Source organism: Euphorbia lathyris, chromosome 2 (genome assembly GCF_963576675.1).
Source record: "Euphorbia lathyris chromosome 2, ddEupLath1.1, whole genome shotgun sequence".
In the NCBI taxonomy this organism is placed as follows: domain Eukaryota; kingdom Viridiplantae; phylum Streptophyta; class Magnoliopsida; order Malpighiales; family Euphorbiaceae; genus Euphorbia; species Euphorbia lathyris.
This window is the reverse complement of record NC_088911.1, coordinates 46,586,244-46,607,569: the sequence shown is the minus strand read 5'-3', so window position 1 is coordinate 46,607,569 and position 21,326 is coordinate 46,586,244. Positions and strand designations below refer to the sequence as shown.

The 21,326-nt window shown below is 37.5% G+C and overlaps 2 protein-coding genes and 1 pseudogene across 5 annotated transcripts; 2 read left to right on the top strand and 1 right to left on the bottom strand.

The window, feature by feature from the left end:
* Positions 1-879: 879 nt before the first annotated feature.
* Positions 880-12,431, top strand: LOC136216931 (type I inositol polyphosphate 5-phosphatase 12-like; annotated as a pseudogene).
* On the top strand, positions 1,721-3,557 carry LOC136220222 (uncharacterized). The gene is made up of 3 exons (XM_066008013.1): positions 1,721-1,755; positions 2,204-2,295; positions 2,336-3,557. The coding sequence occupies exons 1-3, from the start codon at positions 1,721-1,723 to the stop codon at positions 2,581-2,583; spliced, it is 375 nt and encodes a 124-aa protein (XP_065864085.1). The 3' UTR covers positions 2,584-3,557.
* Positions 12,432-12,459: 28 nt separating the features above from the next.
* On the bottom strand, positions 12,460-18,587 carry LOC136218045 (ankyrin repeat-containing protein At5g02620-like). 4 transcript variants are annotated; one of them, XM_066004772.1, is made up of 5 exons: positions 18,084-18,587; positions 17,162-18,001; positions 16,148-16,557; positions 12,829-13,726; positions 12,460-12,735 (listed from the first exon to the last, which is right to left on the bottom strand). In XM_066004772.1, exons 2-4 carry the CDS (start codon positions 17,712-17,714, stop codon positions 12,869-12,871), a joined length of 1,821 nt encoding a protein of 606 aa, XP_065860844.1. In that variant the 5' UTR covers positions 17,715-18,001; positions 18,084-18,587; the 3' UTR covers positions 12,460-12,735; positions 12,829-12,868. The 4 variants fall into 4 exon arrangements, with proteins under 4 accessions (XP_065860844.1, XP_065860841.1, XP_065860843.1 ...); XM_066004769.1 differs by having other exon boundaries at positions 12,460-13,726; positions 18,084-18,586; XM_066004771.1 differs by having other exon boundaries at positions 12,460-13,726; positions 17,162-17,987; positions 18,084-18,586.
* Between the last annotated feature and the right edge of the window lie 2,739 nt (positions 18,588-21,326).

Here is a 21,326-nt window from a genome sequence, read left to right as displayed (position 1 = left end):
AACAATATTGCTCATGATTGACCAATTAGAAGTCATGTGTGTGGTTGCCCCTGAGTCTATTATCCATTCAACTAACATGCTATTGCTAGAAATAGAATTACCTGAACAAGCTCCTGCAAATCCAGCAACAGCAGAGAATTTTGATTGTTGTTGCTCAGTATGTTTGCCTTTCAATGCTATTTGTACCTCTCTCCGCATCATCTCCAGTTTTGCAACATATCTTGCATTGTGTCATTCCTGTGTTTGTCACATGTGTCACTAAAATCATTTGTGCACAAAGGATTATCAAGATCATATGAGTTTTCTTGAGTTAAGTTGGCCTGGTGTGTGGCTGTCCTTTTCCCTTTGAACCATTCCGGATAGCCTTTTAGCCTGAAACATTCTATTTTCTCATGGCCTTCCTTCCTACAATAAGTGCATAACTTATCTGACTTATTTTTAGTGTTATGACCTCCTTTTCCACTAGAATTGCTGATGTTGTTATTAAAATTTTGCTTTCTTCCTGCAGACTGATAAGGGTATTTTACCCCTATCTTTTAGCGTGATTTACGGGTTGATTTTGGATAAAATAAATAAGTTTAGTTACAAAAATAAAGTGTTTTTGATAAAATAAAGAAATAAAAATAAATCTCGTACTTTCAGTTTATTTTCCTCGTTTTGATTAGTTTTGGAAATAAAATCGTCAAGCTAACTCGGCTCTCAAGTTTTGTATTTCAGGTACGAGAAAGGAGCAAAAATCCACTCCATACGCGGGGCGTATAATCCCCTACGCGGGGCGTGAAACATGGTGTCGGTAATGATTGCCTTATCCGCAGAAGCCATGTGGAACTGACTCAGCATACGCGGGGCGTATGCCACTCTACGCGGGGCGTATGACACATGTCGGAAATGATTGGCATATATGGATCTGAAGAACCGCAAATCCGACGGTATTGCTGTGCAGGTGGTAGTTTCCAAGAGAAGAAAACAGTAGCTTTGGTGCTCACTGCAGATGGAATGATATGGAGTGGATGTTCTGATGGCCTCCTTATACAATGGGATGGAAACGGAACTCGTGTACAAGATTTTACTCACCATTCTTCTAGTGTTCAATGTTTCTGCACTTTTGGAACAAGAATATTTGTGGGTTACGTGAGCGGCGTTGTCCAAGCATTAGATCTTGAGGGAAACCTTGTTGCATTATGGGTTTGTCATAGTAATCCTGTACTAAAATTAGCAGTTGGTAATGGTTATATCTTTAGCTTGGCTGCTCATGGATGTATACGTGGATGGAATCTTGCATCTCCAGGACCCCTTGACAATATCATACGATCAGAATTAGCACATAAAGAACTCGTATATACAAGACAAGACAGTTTCAGAATTCTAGTTGGCACATGGAATGTTGGGCAGGGAAGAGCATCTCTAGATGCGCTTACAGCATGGTTAGGTTCTACTGCGTCAGATGTTGGCATTATTATTGTTGGGTTGCAAGAGATAGAGATGGGTCCAGGTTTTCTTGCAATGTCTGCTGCCAAAAATGTAAGATTGACTTTCATGACTTCATTGATAATTATTAATTATGATGAATTTATTATACTTGGATTTTTTTTTTTCATGATTCCATGTGAAAATTTAACTGTTTGAAAAGTTGGCATGTCACATATCATGACATGAAAAAAAATTAAGATAAAAATACAAAAATAAACCTTATGATTAAACCTGTTTTTGAACAACACCCATGTGGTTTAAAAGTTTGCAAAATGGTACATTGAGGTTCATTCCGTTAGCAAACACATACCAAATTGACTAACGGTGTTAAAAGTCAAAGGAAAAAGAGTTAATTTAGTTCTTATATTTATTTATTTTATCAATTAACCCCTTTATTATCTAATTATCACAAACAAATCCCAAAATGAAAAATAAAAATCAAATATACCATCTTCTCAATCCCTCCTTAATTTCTTATTTTTCTTCTTCTCTCCTCTGGCTAAAAACTCTCTTCTTCCCATCATCTTGCTCTTCTCTATTGTCCCTTTCTTCTTCTCCTACATTTTTCCTACTGCCATCCGACCCAAATCCTCTATAGTAGTAGGAATTCCGAGCTGATCTCCATACATTCAATGCTACAATTACAACAACAAAACCATAAAGTCAAAATTTTGCAAATAGGCATGAGTTAAAGAAGGAAGATAACTTATGGCCTGGTCATTTTCTTCTACAGTGGGAACTGCACCATCATCCACAGTGCCATAGCTTCTGGCTTCATCTCCTGGTCCGCCAATTTCAAGCCCATCCTCTTTGCCTTGGATAATGGTCCACTTTCTTCTACTTCTTCTTTACTTCAATTCATCAGAATCAGTAACATTCACCCTAAATTTGGCCGATCAAAGTTTTTCTTTTCGCCATTTTTGGTCAAAATCGATGATTACAAAGATCGTGTGGATCGCAAAACTGTTTTGGTTATATACTGCTTTGTGGTGTATTTACTTGTGGATATTGTTTTCGGAATTAGAAAATGCATTGGTCTGTGCAATTTTAAATATGGAGCTAGATCTGCCGTCCGATCAACCTTACTTTTCTACATCATTACAAGATTTTTAGGGAAGAAGATGGAATCTCATGATGACGAATCTACTGCGACACACCGTATATAAATCAACAAGGCAGTGTTTGGGTGGAGTGTTGGGGAAGTGGAGTCCGCCGGTAGCCATATTGGCGACGTTCGTGGTTTTTGGACTGATGCATGAGCTTCTGTTCTATCATGTTATATACAAATAAAAAAATAAAATCATTTGGTGTCAAATTAGGCATAAATCAAATTCATCAAAGATAAGATATTATGGAACGGAGGGAGTAATAAATTAGAAAAGTTCTTTACCTTAATTTAAAATATGGGATTCAATTTAACATAAATAGGAGCATCATATTCATTTGTCTTTAAAGAGATATTTTAGAGAGAGAAATTAACAAATAGGGGAGAGAGAAGAGAAGAAGAGAAATAAAAAATTAAAGAGAGACAAAGGAGATGGTATATTTGATTTTTATTTTTTATTTTAGAGTTTGTTTTTGATAATTAGATAATAAGGAGGGTTAATTTATAAAATAAATAAATATAAGAACTAAATTAACTATTTTTTGCTTTGATTTTTAACACCGTTAGTTAATTTGATATGTGTTTGCTGACGGAATGAACCTCAAGGTACCATTTTGCAAACTTTTAAACAACATGAGTATTGTTCGAAAACATGTGTAACTACATGGTTTATTTTTGTACTTTTCCCAAAAATTAATATTATTTTATTCTATTTTTGTTATAGAACTACCACTATGCTAGAAAAACAAATATTATCTGAAGTTTCCATGTCATAATTATGCTTGAGTACATGAATAACGTTGGTTTCCAAATCATATTTATCCTAGCTATAAAATTATTCAGCTGCAGCATATATCTCTTGAGTATTACACTTTGGTCTCTTGCATGCATCACTTGTCACTTTCTGAATTCTCTTTTCCATCTCTAAAACCATTTCTAACTGAAGCCTAATGTTTCAATTGTTCTGAGAGATTTCCTGACTCATGTTTCACCGATTCTCAATGGTAAACTATGTTTTCAGAATGTGTTATTGATTTAATTCAGTTCTGCGAATGCCTTTTTTTTAAACATTTATTTGAATTAAATTTATCAGTGGATTGGCTGCAGGATTTTATTAAAATCCAGTTGAAAGTTAACCTAGGATTATGATCACTGACAGTAGCTCTCCTTTAAGCCTTTTCTTTTGTTACAGATTACAGAATACAGGATAGGGTAGGGTTGACAGGCAGTTGACAGATAGTATGGGTCTTCATGACTATACCCATACTGTACCAGTTCTACCCATAACTCTTCTTTTGTATATACAGATATGTATGGTTCTGTTAATAATATGAAGTTAATAATACTTCCATCACAACATTTCACATGTTATCAGAGCTGTCCTTGTGAGCAGTTGATTCTGGTGTTCCTTTTCTTTTTTCTGTTTGATGATTTTTTTTTTCTGAATTTTTTTTTCTTCCTCCGTTCTATCCCGGTGTATAGACAGTTGGGGAAGACATTACTTTCTGGGCATCTCCTTGCTTCACCACCACCCCTAGCAGATTATTTTTCGGGCGTCGTCCCTTCCTCCACTATCAGAATATCTGGTCACTTTTTCAGTTCAAACACTTTGCTTGTCTTTGTTTTTCATTACCCCTGTTCTGCTGTTATTATCTTCAGTCTCTCTATCAGTGGGCTATATAGGTGGTGGTTTGTGATTTATTTTGGTTGAGTTTGGCAAATTTGGATATTTTTTTCAGTGTGTGAATTCTTGCTGGGTTGATTTGGAATTGTTCAAGTGTGAGATTTCTTTTATTGAGTTGTTATGGCTGACGGAAAGAAAGTCCAAACTCATAATCTTCCTGTTACTAATATTATTCCGGTATCTCAGAAGATCACTAACCACAAATTGACAGGCTTGAACTATGTTGACTGGTCCAAAACTATCAAAATTTATCTTCGCAGTATTAGGAAAAGTCGTCATTTATCTGATGCTCCGAACACAACTGACGAGGATTGGATGGAGGACGATGCTCGTTTATTCATTCAGATTAAGAATTCAATTGATATGAGTATCGTAGGTATGGTTCAACATTGTGAGTTTGTCAAAGAACTCATGGATTTCTTGCAATTTTTATACTCTGGTCGAGGTAATGTCTCGCGCATATATGATATCTACAAGTCTTTTTACACTGCCGAACGACAGGGTCGATCTGTTCAGAACTACTATATGCAACTTATGCAAATTTTTGAACAGTGGAAAGAATTGGTGCTCTTGACTACTGATATCAAAGTACTACCAACTCAACGAGACCAAATGTTTGTTCTCAAAATTTTATGTGGACTGGGCTCCGAATATGAGGGTGTTACTTCTCAAATTCTTTCTGGCGTGGACATTCTTGACTCTCATGAGGCTCTTACTCGTGTTCTACGTAGTGAGCTTGTTATCTCCGCTCCTCCTGTTGTTCCTGTCTCTAGTGCTCTTATCACTCGAGATGCTAAACACTCGGGAGAGGGAAGTGGCTTTGTTGTGTGCTATTATTGTCATGAATCTGGTCATACCAAGCGTACCTCCCAGAAACTACATAACAAAAATCCAAGGCATCGGTTTGCTCATGTTGCCACTAGTGATTTTGCATCCTCCTCATCAGATCCAACATACACACTGCAGCCGAGTATGCCACGTACCCTGCACGACATTCATCTCTGTCTATCACTGCTCTTCCCGAGTCAGGTAACACAAATAAATGCCTCCTTTCGTCTTCCTCAAAATGGGTCATTAATTCTGGTGCCACAGACCACATGACAGGTAATTCAAAAATTTTCTCGTCTTACTCTCGTACTTTTCCTTCCCATGTAACCCTAGTTGATGGAACAACTTCATCTGTCATTGGCTCAAGCACTATTGACCCCACTCCTGCACTTTCTCTTTCCTCTGTCCTCAATGTCCTTGGTTTTGATTTTAACTTGATATCCGTGAGTAAACTTACTCGTGCACTAAATTGCTCTATCTCATTTTTTCTTGATCATTGTTTGTTTCAAGATCTCCTGACGAAGTAGATTATTAGTAGTGGACGAGAATCTGGAGGTCTCTGCTTGTTGGATACTCATGTTAGAAGACCTATTGCTTGCTCCACTGTATCCACTCCGTTTGATGAGCACTGCCGGTTAGGGCACCCATCTCTTCCTCTTTTGAAGCAGTTGTGTCCTCAGTTTCAAAATTTATCTACTTTGAATTGCGAGTCGTGTCAGTTTGCTAAACACCATCGCGTGTTTTCCTCTCCACGAGTCAATAAAAGGTCCAATTTTCCCTTTGAATTAGTTCGTTTTGATGTTTGGAGACCTTGTTCGGTTGTGTCTAAATTTGGTTTTAAGTATTTTGTTACCTTTGTAGATGATTTTTCACGTACTACGTGCTTATATTTAACGAAAAATCATTTCAAATCATTTACTCATTTTACTGCTTTCTGTGTTGAAGTAAAACTTAATTTAATGTTTGAGTTCACACCTTAAGAAGTGACAATGCTAAATATAAATAATACTTTTCTGGACCATTTCAAACTTTCATGCTCCAAAATAGTATTCTTCACCAATCCTCCTGCGTTGATACACCATCTTAGAATGGTGTAGCTGAACGTAAAAATTGTCATCTACTTGAAACGACTAGAGCCCTTTTATTTCAAACCCATGTTCCTAAACACTTTTGGGATGATGCCTTTTTGACAGCTTGTTTTCTTATCAATCGAATGCCTTGCCGTGTTACACGGTGAGACTCCTTATGGTACTCTGTTCCCTACCAAACCGTTGTTTCCTATCTCACCACGAATTTCGGGAATACTTGCTTTGTTCGGGATATTCGACCACAAATTACTAAACTTGACCCCAAAGCCCTCAAATGTGTCTTTCTTGGACACTCTCTTCTTTAGAAAGGCTATCGATGTTTTTGTCCATCTCTGAATAAGTATCTCATATCTTCTGATGTCACATTTATGGAACGCCTTCAATTCTTTCCCGCATCCTCTAATTTATCTACTCCTCCAAACGACGCTAATGTGTTAGTCTATCAAGTCCACCATGCTCCACCGTCTGTGCCCCAAACGACGCCTAAGCCACCAATCGTTCAGGGATATTCTCAGCGTCCAAATCCTCCTGCTTCTAGTCCAGTACCAATATCTGATCCGCCATCGGATCCACCTTCTGACACAAGTCAAGATGACCCTGATCTTCCTATTGCCCTACGAAAAGGTAAACATTCCTGCACCTATCCTCTTTTAGCTTTTGTTTCTTATACTAACCTCTCCTCCACTTCACGTTGCCTTGTTACTTCCCTTGACTCTACTTTTGTTCCTAAATCCGTCTCAGAGGCCTTATCACATTCTGGCTGGCGCAATGCAATGATCAATGAAATGAATGCTTTAGATGCTAACAGTACTTGGGATCTGGTAGATTTACCTTCTGGCACAAAGTCGGTTGGATGTCGATGGGTGTATGCTGCTAAACTTAATTCTGATGGATCAGTAACTCGTTTGAAAGCGCGTTTTGTAGCCAAGGGGTATGCTGAGACCTATGGGGTCGATTACTCTGATACATTCTCTCCGGTGGCTAAAATGGCCTCCATTCGGCTCTTTATCTCAATGGCGGCCTGTTCTAATTGGCCCTTACATCACCTAGATTCTTACATGGGGGCCTTCAGGAAGAAGTCTATATGGAGCAACCACCAGGGTTTGTTGATCAGGGGGAGTATGGCAAGGTCTGGCGTCTTCGTAAATCTCTATATGGCCTGAAAGAAAGTCCTCGAGCATGGTTTGGGAAGTTTAGTCAAGCAGTTGACATGTTTGGGATGAAGAAATGCAAGTGTGATCACTCTGTTTTCTACAAACACTCGGAATCGGGTATCATTCTCCTTGTTGTCTATATAGACGATATTGTCATTACATGAAGTGATATTTCAGGAATTTCATCTCTAAAAACCTTTCTCCATGGTCAATTTCAAGGATCTGCGAGTTCTAAAATACTTCTTGGGAATTGAAGTATCAAGAAGTAATAAAGGAATCTTCTTGTGTCAAAGAAAATATTTGTTGTCAGAAACAGGAAAATCTGGAGCTAAGCCTTGCAGTGCGCCTATGACTCTGAATTCACATCCCACATCAAAAGGAGAGCTATTTGAAGATCTTGATAGATATAGGAGGTTGTTAGGAAAACTTAACTATCTTACAGTAACTAGACTTGATATATATGCAGTCAACGTTGTTAGCCAGTTTATGTCTTCTCCTACCATTGATCACTGGGTTGCGCTAGAACATATCTTATGTTACTTGAAACGAATTCATGGACGAGAAATATTTTACAAGAATCATGGTCATACACAGATTGAATGTTTCTCCGATGCAGACTGGGTAGGTGATAAGGACAATCGGAGATCCACTACAGGCTATTGTGTTTTCGTTGCAGGAAACTTGGTTTCGTGGAAAAGCAAGAAGCAACATATTGTATCTCGCTCCAGTGCCGAATCTGAATATCGAGCAGTTGGTGAAATTATGTGGATTCGCCACCTTTTATCTGAACTTGGATTCAAGGTTAATACTCCAGCAAAACTATGGTGTGACAACCAAGCCGCGCTTCATATTGCTTCTAACCCAGTATTTCATGAACGAACCAAGGATATTGAAATAGATTGCCACTTTGTCCATGAAAAACTGGAACAAAATATCATCTCTACAGCCTATGTCAGGCGCAACTTCGAGATATTTTTACTAAAGCCTCAAATGGGTTTCGGCTAAACTATATTTGTAACAAGCTGGTAATGATAAATATCTATGCTCCAGCTTGAGGGGAAGTGTTACAGATAGGTTACAGATTACACAATAGGCTAGGGTTAACAGGCTGTTGACAGATAGTATGGGTCTTCATGACTATACCCATACTGTACCAGTTCTACCCATAACTCTTCTTTTGTATATATAGATATGTATGGTTCTGTTAATAATATGAAGTCAATAATACTTTCATCACAACATTTCACATCTTCATTTGATGCCTTTTGTGTCTATGTATGAGTATGCATTGTACATTGTCCGCTTATTTATAGATTATGTTATATCCTGTTTATGTTCCAATTGTAGGTTGGGCTTGAAGGGAGTCCTGTTGGGCATTGGTGGCTGGACAACATAGGAAAGGCATTAGATGAGGGAACAACTTTTGAGCGCATGGGCTCTAGGCAGCTGGCTGGCATGCTTATATCTCTTTGGTTAGTAATATTTAAAAATGAGTTTCAAACTTAGTTTCTTATTTCATGTATGAAAGCTCCTCTTTATCTTTCTTTGCATTTTTGGAACACCTTAACCTGCCCTGTAAATATCCTGCATCCTTATGTTTCTTTTGAAATTATATTGTGAGTTCTAAATTAGGGTGAGGAAGAATCTTAGAGCGCATGTTGGGGATGTTGATGCTGGAGCAGTTGCTTGTTGCTTTGGACGTGCAATTGGTAATAAGGTGAATTTACTGGCATTCCTGGGAGTTAGAAATCAGTTTTTCCATTTTTGTCCTACAAACAGAACATATATAAAGCCAAAAGATTAACATGTTAAGTTTTGCAGTATCAACTGTAAATCTTGTATGCGAATGACTTTTCTCAGTGATAATAGTAAGCTTTATTAGCTTTCAATTACATTTCAGATGAAAGATTTAGAACTCTGGTTTTAGAATGTCTTTATCATCTATTCTCGTAAACTGGATATAACTGGGTGGTTGGACTTGCTAATTTAGGAGCCAGATCAACCATAATTTCCGTCTAGTAGTGATGATGGTCGGCTCATATTAGTTTCGATTGCATTTGCAGTAAAAGTCTTAGTCGCTGTAGCTTTTAAGATTTACCTGTTTTAGAATAGCTTAGTTTCTATTTTCGTAAACTGGATAAGGGTGGAGGGTTGGAGTTGTTGAATTAGGGACCAGATCAATCATGTATTGTAATTTAGTTTTTTTTTTTTGTGGTACTTTTAACATTCTTATCTATTTTCCATTCTTCGACTTGTTTTTATATTGTCAAACTGGTTAGTTGACTGGTATACTAATTATATGATTTTCAAACTACTTCAAAGTATAAATCGGAAATCGAAATATGTTCTTACTTGGCAAAGTTTTTTTTAAAAAAAAAAAATTAAAAAATTGTGTATTTATTTCTCTTACAAAACCCTGTATAAATGATCTTAGGGCTTCATATATACAAAATTCTGTGGACTGAGCTGATTTGCACTGGATTTCAATTCTTATTACATGCAGTAAACCCAAGTAGAAGACAGTGAATTGACTTGGATGAATAGAGTTCCACAGTTTTGATCTGTGATATTCCAGAGAATTTTTTGTTTCAACAATATGCATTAGTATCCAAGCAAATAGGTGTTTACAGCAGTCACGTACCTTGCAATATAGGAATTTTGCTTTCGGTGGGATAATTACACCTTGGAAGAGTTACATATAAAAGCAATTTCATGCAATGTCGTAACTAGAGCTAGAGTAGTTCACCTCTTTTCTTCCAACCTTGGAAGAGTTTCAATGCTTTTTCTTCATTGTCATATTTGGTGGATTACTTTTCCTTTGCAGGGAGGTGTAGGTTTGAGGATTAGGGTTCTTGACAGGATAATGTGCTTTGTGAACTGTCACTTGCCTGCACATTTGGAAGCAGTTAATCAACGGAATGCTGATTTTGATCGCATTTTTAAAAACATGGTCTTCAGCCGGTCTTCAACCCTTCCAGCAGCTGGTATGGTGCGACTCCTGTTTTTGTGTTGCTCTCTTGCCTTGTCCACATATTTATTTTGGCTGCTTTATATTTCTGGCTTGCCATTGGTCCTATGTATTGCAGCTGGTGTCTCAACAACCACTCAAACGCTCAAGGGTACAAATGTATGTTTCTGTTCTATTTGTTGTTACTTTCCTCAACAGTATTTCGCTCATTATATTTAATGTGATCGTCTTTACTGGCTACAATCAACTGCTTACTGTGTCGTGCGGTTTTCTCAGGCTGTAAGTGCCAACACTGAGGACATAAAGCCTGAACTATCAGAGGCAGATATGGTCGTGTTTCTTGGTGATTTTAACTACCGGCTTTTTGGTATATCTTATGATGAAGCGATGGATTTTGTTTCAAAAAGGAGCTTTGATTGGCTTAGAGAAAAGGACCAGCTTCGAGCAGAAATGAGATCAGGAAAAGTTTTTCAAGGAATGCGTGAAGCACTCATCAGATTCCCTCCTACTTACAAGTTTGAGAGAAACCAACCTGGTTTAGGAGGTAAAATTGTTTCAGCTTATTGGTTCATGGGTCTTGGCTTCTGTGAAAAATCTCAAAAATGGTCTTTTATTTTTTTTTTTAAAATTTGTATTTTCGAGTCGGTTTCATTATTTATATATTATTTATTTTTACATAATATCATTCAGTTTGGACCTTCCATCACACATATTCTTCACAGGATATGACTCTGGGGAGAAAAAGCACATTCCTGCTTGGTGCGATAGAATAATATTTCGTGACAGTCGGTTGGCTTCAGTTTCTGAGTGCAGCTTAGAATGTCCTGTAGTCTCATCAGTTTTACAGTATGGTTTGAACTAAGAATTTCGGAGCATTCTTTCATCCTTATTTATTCTTAGAGTTAATTACTTGAAACCCACTAGGTTTATCTCTATATACACTCCTGTACCCTACTGTTTCAAAATTAGCACTTATAATCTTTATATTATTATTGATTAAGCTGTCAACTTGAAAGCTGAGGACTTAATTGCAGAGCCGTGGGAGGCTAAACTTGCTAATTTTCAAACAGTAGAAGGTAGTGTGTGTGTTAGGGTAAACTTGAAGGGTTTTAGCAATGAACCGATTTTCTAACATTTGTTCTGTATGTATTGAGGTATGAGGCTGTCATGGACGTGACAGAGAGTGACCACAAACCTGTTCGTTGCAAGTTCAACGTCCAAGTTTCCCATGTTGAGAGATCAGTGAGGAGACAAATGTTTGGGGCAATCATTAATTCCAATGAGAAAGTTAGGAGTTTGCTTGAAGAGTCGCGTTATGTTCCAGAAACAGTTGTAAGCACGAATAACGTTGTCCTTCAGAACCAGGACACTTCCATTCTGCTTACCAACAAGTGCACCAAGGAGAAAGCAGCATTCATTGTTATTTGTGAAGGTCAATCAATCGTCAAGGATGATGGCGAAGAGGTTGAATATCGTGCTAGAGGTTGCAACGGCATCCCACGGTGGCTTGAGGTAGCTTCTCCATTATAGTTTGTAGTTGATCAATTTAGAAGCATACATGCTTCTCTGTTTTCCACCATTTTTGGGGTAATCTGTGTTGTTTTTGGTACAGGTCAGACCAACTTGTGGCATAGTTAAACCTGATCATTGCGTGGAAATAGCGGTGCATCATGAAGAATTCCATGCTTCAGAAGATCAAGTTGATGGCATCCCACAGAACTGGTGGTGTGAAGATACGCGTGATAAGGAAGTCATTTTAAATGTCATTGTACAAGGAAGCAGTTCAACTGCAACACGAAGTCACAAAATCAATGTCCAGTCACTGTTTCTCAGCAAAGGGAGTCCATTCAGATTCAACTAAATTGAACAGTTCTTCAAGAAAAAATTGAAAAATTCTAGAAAAAACAATACCCTTATAGATAAAATCAAAGTCTGAAGAAAGTCAGAAACTCATTCTGGTGCTGTGCCTTCTTGATGTGAATACACTTTTGGCACTGTTTATTTTATTCACTATGGTAAAGGTTCATTTTATTTGTAACTATTCAGTTGGATATACTTTTGGAAAGATAATCGAATAGGAACCATTAAAGAACATTAGTGTTCAATCAGCATTCACTAATCAGTTGTCTCATGCTTTGAACTATTACTAACAACACCATTGATGAGTCCATATTACATCAAATTAATTATAAAGATATTTCTCACAACTGGATATTCTTAAACATATAATTCAAGCAGGCACAACAATTGACATCACTCATTGATGCCTTTTGCCTGCTTTTGAACTTGGATACAATCTGTGACTGCTAGATGTAAATAAGATTTACTCCTGGTGTCCTAAAGGATATCAAGTTGAGCTTTCTTGCAGAAGCCAGAAAATCCGAAATCCAAGGAGCTTTTCAGTTGCAGAACCAGATTACTCCTTTCGTCTCTTCATACTGTTCCAGTGAAGCAACATCTTAGCTCAACTTCTTATACATACATATATACTTGATAAAAATTAGAGCATGAGCATCATGCAGCAATCTTACAGCATAAATGAGTATAGCATGTCAGATAATTCTGATCTCCTCACAATGCATACATCCTTTTATATTCACTTTCCAAAAGTTCCTGATCTGATACCGCAGACATGGAATAAGATTGCGATCGACTCTCTTTTCTCATGCTCCTCATCTTTGACTCCTCCATTCTATGCAATATCACACAATAGCACATGGACCCAATGGTCGTAAGCATGATTGTGCTGCCGATTACGGTTGCATAAATTGCAAGCCACCTTGACTTTTTACCCACCACCACATAAGTAAGAGAAATGAATGCAATTGAAATGAAAAGGCAAGCCAGCCACATGAGTTTGTTAATAAAAAAGACAAGCTGCTTCTTTGCCTTTTGTTCGATAACGACAACAGATGTTTGGACTACCACAACTGCCAAAGAGATGAATAATGCCAGACTGTCAAACACAAAGAAGACTAAGAAAGCTGGATACTCTGCTATATGGGCTTGCCCGAGCGAAGTTCCTTTTTCATTTTTCTCAACATATTGGCCAGGCACGGTGAAAATGGCTGCAAAAGCAACTGTGGCTATGAGAACAGCCACAACAGTTGCAGAGTTTATAGCATTGTTGAGGCCACTAATGTGAAGCTTCTTTAACCTTTTGGCAATCTTCTGGACCCTGAAACCTGTTTGACGAGTTTGTTGAAGCTGGGTCTGGACATCATGTTTTATATCACTGACAGTCTGCTTAAGTTGCTTTGCTGGATTTTGTGGCTTTCCCAGATCCTTAGAATTGAGTGCCCCAGCTTCTTTTAACATGGACACTATTTCTGAAGCATCAAGTTTTTCTGCAATGTCAAGTGGGGTCTCTCCAGCTTTGTCCATTTCATTTATATTGATACCCGCAGTTGCTAACAAGCATCGTACATTCTGCAACCAAATGAACCCAAATCTCAATAGAAGCGGAAAAAGGTAACCGTTTGTAAATTATGTAATGGTCAGTTAACAAAAACAAAAACAAATCTGTAGAGCAGAACAACAACAACAACAAAGCCTTATTCGGGGTTGGCTTATATAAGTCTCCCTCCACTCCGTCCTATCCCCTGTCATATTTTCCTCAATCCCCAATAAATTCATATCACTCTCAATCACCCTTTTCCAAGTTTGCTTAAGCCTTCCCCTACCCCTCACCATTGCATCCCTTTGCCACTTTTCAATCCTTCTAACCTGCGCATCAAGCACTCTTCGTCTTACATGGCCAAACCACCTTAGTTCGATTTTCCATCATTTTATTCTCAATAGATGTAACCCCTACTTTCGTCCTAATTATTTCATTCCTCACCCGATCCTTTCTCGTATACCACACATCCATCGCAACATACGCATCTCCGCCACTGACATCATATAAATGTGACAATGTTTCACTGCCCAACATTCCGTACCATATAACAATGCATGTCTAATTGCCGTGCGTTAGAATTTTCCCTTCAATCTATTAGGCATGCTGGGGTCGCAAAGGAAACCCGTAGCACTCTTCCACTTCAACCAACCAGATTTAATCCTATGAGCAACATCTCCATCAACTTCTCCATCCGTTTGAATAATAGACCCTAAATAACGGAAGCAATCCGAGCCCTGGACAACCCTCCCATCTAGGGTGATTGTCCCGGCCTCCCTACTTCTGTCACTGCTAAACTTACACTCCAAATATTCCGTCAGCAGAAGTTAAAAAAAAAAAAAGGGAAGAAGCAATTTTCCTGTTCTGTTGCAAGCATGTTTTTGAAGTCAAACCTCTAATTCACAATGAAGCACTTTATTATCACATGAAGACTTGGTATCAATCAAAACTATTCCTATAGAGACCTCATCCAAAAGAAAAAGCAGCTTTTAACAGGTAATTAGATGTTCATATGCTATTAAAATCAGGAAGAAAGATACTTTAACTGAGTCTTACTCACAAATCCACATTTGAAAGATAAAAGTTAAAACCAGGATCAGCTCCCTCTTTCTCCTCTCATTTCCCTTCCTTAGTTCCATTACCGGTTAATGCTAGTACTTTTTCACTGGCACTAAGCTGCATTCCGGGTAATCAATGTAAAATTGGCAAGGATAATGCCATATTCTTAACGTTGATCAAGATGGAAACTATCAGCGACAATGGCATTCTGACTCAAGAGATATATGCTGTTGTAGGTAAAATGTGCTATTAAATCAACAACTCTCTTTTCCCTTGAAAGTAAAATAACAACTTCAATCTACAAAATGATATAGGTACCAATCCCATGCCCCAATAGTGATATTACTGAATAAGTTGGTGTATTCAGAAACACTGAGCAAAAAAATTGGTTATATTGTAGTGTAGAGCAGACAGGACAGTTGGAAAACGACTGGAGGTATTTGATGTTACAATATAGTGTACAAAAAGGAAAAGATGTAACTTCAATTTTTTTTATTGAAAGTTTTACTGCTTAGTCCACAATTTCTTCAATCAGAGATTATCTCCTCTCTACAAACAATGCATGATGACACTTGATGTTCTAGGTGAACTCCAACCGAAAGCTAGAGAAAACTCTTAATTTAGTTTGGGAAAATGGGAAGAGGCCAGAATTTTGTCTGACCAGAATGATGATTTCATAACTTCAATTCTCAAGCTGTTAAATCAGCATCGCAGTTTGTAGTTTGGGATAGGCAAAACTAAATTATGAATTATTTCGCACCTCTCTCTCAATCACATCCTGTTACGTTTTTTGTTCTCTTTGATGGATTGGCAATATAAATTCCATCTACAGAATGCAAAACTCTTTGTAAAGAGATGGCAAACTGAACTAGACATTAGCCTTAGATTGGTTCTAGGAATCCATACCAAGTGAAATCTCTTTGGATACTGGAGATTTTGGTGATAAGTGCGCACATAATTGACGTCAAGACCAAAAATTCTGGTAGTTATAATTGACATCAATATCTGGTAACTTCAGATATCAGATCTCAGCATCACATAACCGATCTCAACTTAAATGCTTTAATTTCAACTTAATGGGTTGAATTAAATGGATCTTTCTCTTCCATAACCCAAAAAAAAAAAAAGCGCACACACACTTGTAATTGTTGTGAGAATTTTGAGCAATTAAGTTGTAACCTCTTATTTAGTTTTGTCAATTATAAACACTCCCTCAATCCTTCTACCTCTTTAAATTAAAAACCTTCAACTAGATTTCAGGTGTAGGCAATAGATATTTCTTCCAAGAATTCAATGAAACAAATTTTACCGAAGGAAATATTTACAGCTGCAAAGTCTCCAAAATATGCTACTGGCCAAAAATCATAATGAAAGCTAGGGAAATGAATATGCACCTGAGTACGGCCCTTCTTAATGGCAATATGCAAAGCTGTGTTTCCTTTGTTATCTTCCAAATTTGCAACAGAAGAATCGTGCTTTAGCAATTCAAGCACAATTTCCTCATTTTGCCCTTTGACAGCCATATGCAGTGCAGTTTGTCCTTTTTTATCGGTCCTAAATCCAGTGCTTGGATCCTTGGTCATTAGGGACCGCACAACTTCCACATGCCCCATCCTAGCAGCGGAATGGAGGGCAGTCTTACCATTATTCCGAGCAATTTTAACTAGATTTGAATCTGTTTCCAGAAGGAGATCTACCACATCAGAGTGACCTTGAGTGGCAGCTGTATGCAAGGCAGTTGTACAGGACAAATCTGTGGTCATGGCCAAATTGGGGTACGCATGCAAAAGTTCCTTCAGCACATCTGCAAAATTGGAAGGTGTTGGGAAGGAAAATTAGAAGCAATTAAAAGAAACAGCAAACCATTCAAGAAAAGTGGATTTCTCAATCTTGCATTGCAGATAGCAAAGGGGTTGCTTCAGAATCACATAACATGTCATAGCGAGTCCCAGATTCAAACTATGGAAGGCCGCTGCAGCAGGTTATTTTCAGCATAAGACCTAAGAGATATTCTGCAAAGCTGAAAATGGCCATAGATAGGGAAAGAATTTCCATGTCAGCTTGACCATTATGGGTACAGGCATCAGCTTGTGTTGGTCTGAGTTAAGTTGAATGATCATAGGGTAAGGAAATTTCCTGAAAGTTGAATCAACTTCTATCATGGGATAAGATTATAGAACTTAATAACTGTCATATGACAGATAAGCCAACCCTTATACTCCAGTAATCTTCAATATGAAAGTGTAAACAATACACCATGAGGTTAACAATAGAGTTGAAAGCTAACAACTAAGCTGTTTCAGCAATACAAATGTTCTAAATAGGCACAATTACACTTAGCTACTCAACCAAATAATCTTAATAGAGAGAATTGACTAAGTAATGCATATAAATTGATCAAGTCTTACCCAAATGACCTTGCTTTGCTGCAACATGGAACGGATCAAACCCATTTCTAGCTGCAATAGAAGCAGTCTCAAGGTCCATATATCCTAACATCTCTACAACTACTCCCACATTTCCACTCTCTGCAGCTGCATAAAGCGCGGTTTCCCCTTCTTGATTCTTAATTGCTAACAAACCCTTTGCTTCTTTTCCATCACAATTCTGAAGAATTTCTCTAACTCTAGTCAAATTCCCTGCTCGAGCTGCCAAATGAATCTGTGTATCACCTCTCTTTCCAGGTGATTCCTTGCTTTTCTTCTTCTCACCAACGCCAATGAAACTGAGTTGTCTCTCCATCACAGTACGAAAACTCTTCTGTTTCTCTACAAACCCACGAAAACTTTTCTGTTTCTCCAGTGCTCCGCGAAAGCTAGGGTGTTTTTCCATCACACTCCGGGAAGTCGACTGATTTTCTGTCCCACCACGAAAACTTGGGTGTTTTTCTATCACTTTCTGCTGCTTAAAGCTTACCTGTTTCTCCATTGTCCGCATCTTAAAACTCACTTGTTTCTCCATGATCAATTATTAATAAATCCCAGAAATTAGATTCAACTGAAATTCTGATTCATCAGCGCATCTTGATTCTGGGATTTCAGAACTCTAAAATTCTCTCTTTTCAGATAATCAAGCATGAGCAACTGAAACAGCTACCTTAAAACATCCAGAAGATTACAATACTTCTGGTGCTTCCAAAGAAATAATAATCTAAAACCTGAAAAAAACAGCCGCCTCCAATCTCAGAAGAAAGTTGGATCAACAATTTTGTTGTTCAGCCAGAACCTGCTTCATCTATCCAAACTTAGCTGATTATCAATTAAAAAGCAAAAACCAATTTAGAGCTGCATATAAAATCAATGAAGCAGACAAATTAAAATGAAAATATACCTGAATATTCAGGTCTGAAATGGGAAACGAAATCTCAACTGTCACTTTCCCTGGATTTGAGAAGGCAGAAAGTAATTTTGGAGAAAGTGAATTCCTATCTTCAGTTTGTAAATTGTAACCAGAAGAAGAAGGTGACACAGTAGCAAATGTCAGTATCCACTTCCGGTTTAGTTTTGCATTATCATCAACAAACTTTTATTTTTCAATGTGATGGCCGGAAATGGAATCTTTCATTTTTTTTAAGAACAATGATTAAAAAAAAAGAAAATTATATCATTAATATGATACATATATTGTATATATTTTTTTAAAAAGCTATCACCAACCATGAATAATTTCATCCCAAGATACAAATGGGCTTTTCTTAGTTGATGGGAATAAAAATATGGATAAAGCTCATACAAATAAAAGATTGAAATATGAATAAAAATAAAATAAGAAAATTATTATTCTATATTGTATATGTTATTTTAGGAAGAAGAAGAATCCAAGTGAGGAAAAACATATGACCGATGATATAGCCGTTGCATATAGGATGTTGTGCAAGTGGTTACATAATTACAAGTGTCACCGTGTTTTTTCTCCTATAACTAACTTATTAACAAATAAAATAAGGAAGACGCAAATAACAAAAAGTTAAAGGACAATGCTTTATTTTGCCTCATATTAAACCACTTCCCTTTAAGAAACATTATCTTCAAGGTTCTAAGTTAGTGCAGGGTAACATTTTTTAATATCAAAAGAGAACTATCACATTACCTCTTTTAGACTTTGTCTTGATTGAACTAGGACCTTGGTAGCTGCTTGATTACCACGTTTAACCATCTTGCGATCCAAAATTGATATTGGAAATGGTGCATAATCATCCATTTTAGACAGCTAGATAGAAATGACGTGTTTGTCGTGGACCTTATTCTTCTTTAGCTAGGACGCATGGAAAACAGGGTGGATGAAGGACCCTATTGGAAGTCTGAGTTTATAAGCAACCAAGCCAATTTTATCTTCCACCATGTAGGGACCGTAGTATAAAAGAGATAACTTGTGATTTGGATGTTGCACTACGTTTTGTTGCCTATATGGTTGCAATTTGACGAAAACCAGGCCCCCTATGTTGAAAACCCTGTCAGTCCTACTCAGCTTGTTATTTCATCATGTGCTGGGCCCTGTTTGGCATTTCATTACTTGAAAAGCCATCTCTCTATTCTTAAACAATGGGTCGACAGAAGCAATCTTGGAATCCCTAGGCAAGTAGGGAATATACAGGGGAGGTGGTCTCATATACTATCTCAAATGAGGTTGATTATGTAGAGGTGTGAAAATTTGTGTTGTACCACCACTTAGCCAGAGAGAGAGGCAATTTTTCCACTTTTTAGGATTACCATTTATCATGCACCTAAGATAGGTCTCAAGGCATATGTTAACCACTTCTGTCTTCCCATCAGTTTGTGGGTGGTAAACTGAAGATTTGATTAAGGACACCTCTGCAGCTTGAACAATTTAGTCCAAAAAGAACTAGTGAAAATAAAATCTCGATCGTTGACAATTATGGATGGGAGTCCATGTAGCGTGTACACATTGTTCAAAAAGATTTGAGTCACAATTGCAGTAGTATAAGGGTGAATTAGACTTAATAAGTGTGCATACTTACTTAATATATCGGCCACTATAAAGATGAACTCATTAGTCCTTGCCATTAGATTTAGGAATCCCATAAATGAAATGCAGGCTAATCGCTGTCTAGATTCCTTTAAGAATTGGCAAAGGCTACAATAGCTCTAGAGTTCCCATAGTTTCACACTTACAAACTTGGCAAATAGCACAACTTCTCACATAGTTCCTCACATACTTCTCCATACCCTTCTAATAAAAAAAAGCAACTACAGTTTTTTTGTATATATCATGGGCCCCAGAATGACATCCTATTGCAGAATCATGCATGCGCTGTAAGAGTTTAGCCCGCAACTTAACATTGTTTCCTACCACAAGTCTGCCTTTTCTTCGCAATAAGTAGTCCTGCCAAGTATAAGGTCTATCTTTATTAGTTCTTTCCTGCAATTCTTTAATGACTTGTTAACCAAGAAGACTCAATTTCAGGCAACAAACCTCCAACTATAATTGAAACTATCGATGCCGCAAACTCAGTTGTATGAAGTCTAGACAAGGCATTTGCAACAATGTTCTCCATCCCCTTCTTATAGCTGATCTGCAGTCATATCCAAAAAATTTAGATATGTACTTTTGTTGCTGAGATGTTATAATTCTAAGCGAGGAAGAGCAAATTCTGTTTTTTCATTCACAACAACCAAATTGGGAATTATAGATGATATAGCCGTTGCACATGGGGTGTTGTGCAAGTGGTACAGAATTACAAGTGTCAACCCTTTCTCTCTCATATAACTAACTCACTAACAAACAAAATAAGGAAAACGCAAATAACAAAACATTAAATGACAATGCTTTATTTTTCCTCATATCAGTCCAGTTCCCTTAAAGCAACCTTGTCTTCAAGGTTCTAAGTTTAGTACAAGGAAACATTTTTTAATATCAAAAGAAAACTCCCACACTACCTCTTCTAGACTATATCCTCACCATTGAAATAATACCATAGTAGCTGCTTGATTACCACGTTTGACCATTTTGTGATCCAAAATTGCTACTGGAAATGGTGCCTAATCATCCATTTCCGGTAGCTGGGTAGAAATGGCTTGTTTGTTGTGTACCTTGTTCTTCTTTAGCTAAGACATATAGAAAATGGGGGTGGATGGAGGACCTTGCTGGAAGTTTGAGTTTATAAGCAACCGACCCAATGTAGGAACCGTAATATAAAGACATACCTTGTGATTTGAATGTTGCAGTACACTTCCTTGCCTATATGGCTACAATTTGACAAAAACAAGGTCCCCTATGTTGAAAACCATGCCAGTTCTCTGACCATCAACTTGTGCAATTGGTATTTCGTTACTTGAAAAGCCATCTCTCTATCATCAAACAATTGGCCAATAGAAGCAATCTAGGAATCCCGAGGAAAGTAGGGAATATGCAAGGCAGATGGGGTCCCATATATTATCCCATATATTATCAGATGACACTATTTATAAATCATTGTTATTGTTGTGTAAAAACTAAAAAGCATCAAAACTTTAAGTTTCACGGGAGAGCGAAAATTTCCCAAAGTTAGAAACGACTCAAATTTTATACAGGATATAAAAGCTTTCTTTCACACTCACCTTCTTAAACCTAATT